Genomic DNA, 5,000 nt, shown 5'->3' on the forward strand with positions numbered 1-5,000 from the left:
TTATTACACGTATTTAGTTTATAATGACTTCACGTTATTCTGTCAATTGCAGATAGCTGCTTTCAGGGCTAGAATTGCTATGTCCACTTTCATTGCAATGGTAAGTATTGTATTTGACACCCTTTACCCTATAAACGTCCTTTTCAGACAGGCAGAAAGTATCCTTTACAGATTGCTCATCGGAGAGACTCGTGTAGAGACAGAATGGCCTGAAAGTAATTATTCATCTCACATTACTGGCAGCAACCTCTAGAGAAATACTCTGTCAACAGAAAAATGTACACAGTAAAGTGCTCAACTGGTGTTCTAAAACTTAAGTATATTTGCTTTTTCAAACACATATCAGCAGGCAATGTTAGTTATATAATCAATTAAAGTAATGCCCATTAGTTCCAGAATTATGTTAATAGGTTTTTTAAACACTCATCATCTTACATGATAGTTATGAAAAACAGCACATTCAAGGGCCTTTCACTTCTTAAAGAGGTGCGTGAGTTACAAAACACATTTCTCTGTTAATTAATACTCCTTACCATCACTTGACTGTTGCGTTTCACACTCCACAGACAGCCTTTGCTGGTAGATGAATTTTAATTAAGCATCAAAACCAGCTCACGCTTTGGACCGGCTGCCAACACGAGCACTCACCAAGAGGCCATCTAGGTCTACCAGAGCTGACTGAACACTCCGTTTGTCACACCACAGATACCCAAAGGTACCACTGCTTGCAACATTAATAGATGTAAAGAATTTTAAAAACCCCAGCAAGGAGAAAACGAAACCTAAGAACAGCAAGAGGAAAAAATACCTTCAGATTGCCTTTTGTTGTGAATGCTCTTCCACATATAGTGCAGGCAAAAGGTTTCTCACCAGTGTGTGTCCTTTCATGGATTTGCAGAGCACTGGAGGAAGAAAATGTTTTCCCACACGTGTTGCAGTAGTGCTGTTTGGGGGTTCTTCTGGGGAGAGCGGGGAGCAGGACAGGAGACGTGGCAGAGGAGGACAGCGGCCCCGAAGCAACTAGACCAGAGGGTGCTTCTTTGCTGTCCTGAGGAGAGCCGTGCACAAAGCCATTAACCTCAGTCTTTATGAGCGATGACAGTGAATTAGCAGGCATAATCGAAGAGTTCTGATTGGGGCCGATACTGGAATTGGGCTCAAAAAGTTGTGATGGCAGATCTCGCATTTGATGTGTCAACATATGCTGCTTCAAATTACCCTTTGTGGAAAAGCCACGATTGCAAACTGTGCAAATAAATGGTCTCTCTTTGGTATGACTTCTGTAATGAATGTCCAAGGCACTCTGACAAGCAAATGTTTTGCCACAAATGTCACATGCGGTGTTTTTAAATTTACCTCTGTCTCTGAAAGGAAAGAGCATACTCAGAGACTCTTCTTTAATCATTTTATCAGTGTTACTAGATGTCAAGTCCAAAGCACCACTGTTAGCAGGGGTTGGAGACAAACCATTAGCAAACTCACTTGGTAAAGCTCTTACTGGTTTCTCTTCGATACTTGGTGACTTGTGGTAATCGTTAGTGCTGTTGGATGGGGACAAGGCCTGCATGGAAGAGGTAGACTCTGAGACAGCAGGGCTTCCAGCACTTTGGCTTTCCATATCACCACCGACAGATGATGAATCATTAGTCAAAACATCCCCTTCCACTGACCCATTTTCAACCGACTTCAAGCTTGCCTGAAGTTGTTCAGCAAGTCCTGCATTGATCATCTTCATCTGATTTTCCAAAGCAGCAATACTTGACATTTCGGGGGGCAGAGGGGAAGAAGACAAGCTGTCTTGCGATGCATCCGCAGATTTAGGTGTATCTGGCACACTGCTGTCAGGACAGTCTTCCATGTTCTCATCTGAGAAGTTGTCTATATCATCAAAATTCTTATCATCAAAAGATCCCGTATCTGATTCCATGGACTCAGGATAGTTTTCTGTCACGGGGGTGTTGGGGATCTGCCCTCCCATGTGCATTCTAATATGCTGCTGTAGCACAACTGCGTTGGTGAACTTTTTCTGGCAGATCGGGCATGAATGTTGTACTCTCAGCGGGGGCATGGCACGGTGGACACTGTAATGAGTCTTTAAGTTGCCTTTAGTAGTGAAAGCACGACCACAGATTTTACACTTAAATGGCCTCTCACCAGTATGTGTGCGATAATGCATTTTCAGTGCGCTCTGGCAACTGAGAACTCGGTGGCAAATGATACACTCATTAGGATCGGTTGCCTTTTTGTCAATGTTTTCTACCAGTTGCTGCAATTTTGATGTTTCAGATGCTGGCGTTGAATCCAATAGTCCTCCAAATGGAAATTTGGCCTTAAATTGCTCTGACATTAGAGGCATCAGTGGATTTGTAAAAGTGGCAACACCGCTGGAGCCCGAGTCTGCTGCCGGTGAGCTCAGGGAGCTGCTCATGTTAGTGATGGCGCTTGTGTTTTGAGGGTTCTCTTCCATTTTGCCATTTGAGGTATGCAAAGCACCAGCCTCTACCTCATCAGAAAGTCCATTGGAAATTTTTGATGCGGGATCAGCTGTTCCCGAGTCACTCTTGACGGAGCAGGGAGGGCTAGCAGAAGGATGGGTAATGGGAATTGGCTGAGGGTCCTCAGTTTTGATGAATGGGGTTAAGCTTGGAATCGTTGGTGGGAGTGGCAGGCCAACAGAAGTCGTCAGGGTGGATAGGACTGGCTTGCTGTCCAGCCAGCTTGTGACAGGTTTCTCTGGTGGTATAGACATCCCGTAAGGAATACCCGTGCTTGTAGGAATACTGTCCAAGTGCTCTGGCACCGGGTAGGGATTCATTTGAATATGAGGGTATTTTTCTTTATGACGCTGAAAGTGGACTTTTAAGTTTCCCTTTGTGGAGAATCTGTTTCCACATATGTTGCATTTAAATGGCCTCTCGCCAGTGTGAGAACGTAAATGAATCTGCAAGGCACTGTCACTCCCAAACACTTTAGCACAGAACCTGCATTTATGCTTAAAGAACGCCTCATCTGAATTACTTTTTGCTTCAAAAGCAGTTACGTTTGGTGGCTTGCTTTTTCTTTGCTGTGCCAAGGCAGTCAAGGAGTTTAAATCCTCTGCAGGTGTTCCAATATTGGACAAGGGACTGGGGAAAACAGAGTTACTAGGGGTGGGCTGAGGTAGAAGTGGATTAGATGCAGGACTTAATAAACTGCTTATTGCAAAAGCTGGTGAAGATGATGCTGATACTGGTGGGTTGCTGAGCTGTGAGCCACCAATACTCGAAGCCACTTTTTCTGAGGACGGTGTTGTAACTGCTGCTGCCAAGATATTAATATTTGGAGAAGAGCCACTACTGGATGGAATTAGAGTGTTGCCAGGGTTGCTCTGAGGTAGCTGTATAGGGGGTAGCTGTTTCACACCACTGATGCTGGCAGATTGACTAGCAAGGCTTTGTGCTAATCCAGCTGCTGCAGCCAGCTGCTGGGATAAATGGGAACTTAATGCAGACAAGGGGTTGGCAGATGTTCGTAAAGTACCTTGAGAAGGGCTAGAAGATGTTGGCATGTCTGTATTTTGGGAAGCCAACAATAATATTTGGTGACGAATTTGTTCAATCAGTTGCAACTGATGGATCTGCTGCTGCTGTAAGGCCAACAGTTGCTCCATCAGGGCAGGTACGGCAAGTTTACTGCTCGATGCGCCGTTACGCCTCGCTTCCTGCGAGAACTGTGCTACTGCCACTTTAGTACTCTGAAGGTTTTCAATTATTACATTACTGTTTATCACTGAAAAGTTGCCTAATGTTGTCAGATCCCCTATGTGAGGTAGAGAGGTTGTTACAGCTGAGGTACCCATTGTGGAGCTGTTACTGCTTGTAATACTATTGTTGACACCCTTGGAACCGCTACTGCTATTGTTAATGCTGGAAGCCTCCACATCCATGGATTCTTCCCTGTCAAGTTTGTTATGCTCTGAAAGGTCACTGCAGTCTACTTGATCTGTGTTATTAACTGTGTCATTCATCTGTTCATCAGGATTATCAGAAGGGGAACTAGGAGGAAAGGTTTCAGAAGGAGAAGCTGGATTTTCATTCACAATTAAAACTAATTGATTTTTAGTACAATTCTTCTTGTGTTGCAGGAGATCTGATAATTCAAAGAACTCAGCACAGCACCTGCCACAGACATGGGCGTCCTTGTTCTTAGTGGTTCGATTTGCTTGACCCTTTTCTGTGTCTCCTAAAACATCAAAAGATGATGGATTAGGAACCAAACAGTAATAACAATAATAAAAAAATAAACTGCAGGACATTTTATTTAAAAGTACTAGTTTTATCTACCAATCTAAAATAGAGTAAGATTGTACATGCAAATAGATCAATAACAGTACTTCACAAAAACAAGTCAAGAGCAACATTTAAAACTGTACAAGCAGTTTTAGCTATCTCTGTGTCTTAGATGATCATTTGCTTCAGATAATCCATCAAAATATAAAATACTATGAACTGAAGGCATTGGAGCATAATGAAATTCCATAACAAAGTATTGATTTCCAATAATTCATACTGCTTATTGTCTAGTTGTCCACTGAGTGCAAATCAGCCATTTGAAAGACTCATTAGACTCTCACGTTCCTGTCAACCTTGTTCATTTTCAACTGATTCAAAGATATCTGTGACAGTTGCCCCATCACTAAACTAATTTGTAGTCATTCGAGGTCCCAATCAGTTGTTGACAAGAAAAAAAAGAAGTATGTATTACCAAGCCACGGACTGACAACCCCTTCATTTCTTCCAAGTTGCTACATAAGATATAAGCTATAAACCTGTTCCAGGCGGATCGGTTTTCCAACCAGACTTAATTCTGCTGCAGTAATGCACAAACTGAACAGAAAAGAAAAATCCCTTATAAAATAGTAACATTTACCATAAAATGGTAAAGTGCCAAGGCACTTTAAAGACCTGTTTTAATGCCTCGAGCCACGCTTCTAAAATTAAACAAATGTCCTGTTTGCCACC

The 5,000-nt window shown here is 42.7% G+C and overlaps 1 protein-coding gene across 1 annotated transcript in view; it reads right to left on the minus strand.

Moving 5' to 3' along the window:
* The window catches only part of SALL1 (spalt-like transcription factor 1), a 6,119-nt gene extending 1,903 nt beyond the window's left edge, over positions 1-4,216 (minus strand). Inside the window, exon 1 of the mRNA XM_010139072.1 lies at positions 809-4,216. Coding sequence (XP_010137374.1) covers positions 809-4,006 — 3,198 coding nt within the window. The 5' untranslated portion in view covers positions 4,007-4,216. The remainder of the gene's footprint in view (positions 1-808) is intronic.
* Between the last annotated feature and the right edge of the window lie 784 nt (positions 4,217-5,000).

Source organism: Buceros rhinoceros, unplaced genomic scaffold (assembly GCF_000710305.1).
Source record: "Buceros rhinoceros silvestris isolate BGI_N320 unplaced genomic scaffold, ASM71030v1 scaffold30136, whole genome shotgun sequence".
Classification (NCBI taxonomy): Eukaryota; Metazoa; Chordata; class Aves; order Bucerotiformes; family Bucerotidae; genus Buceros; species Buceros rhinoceros.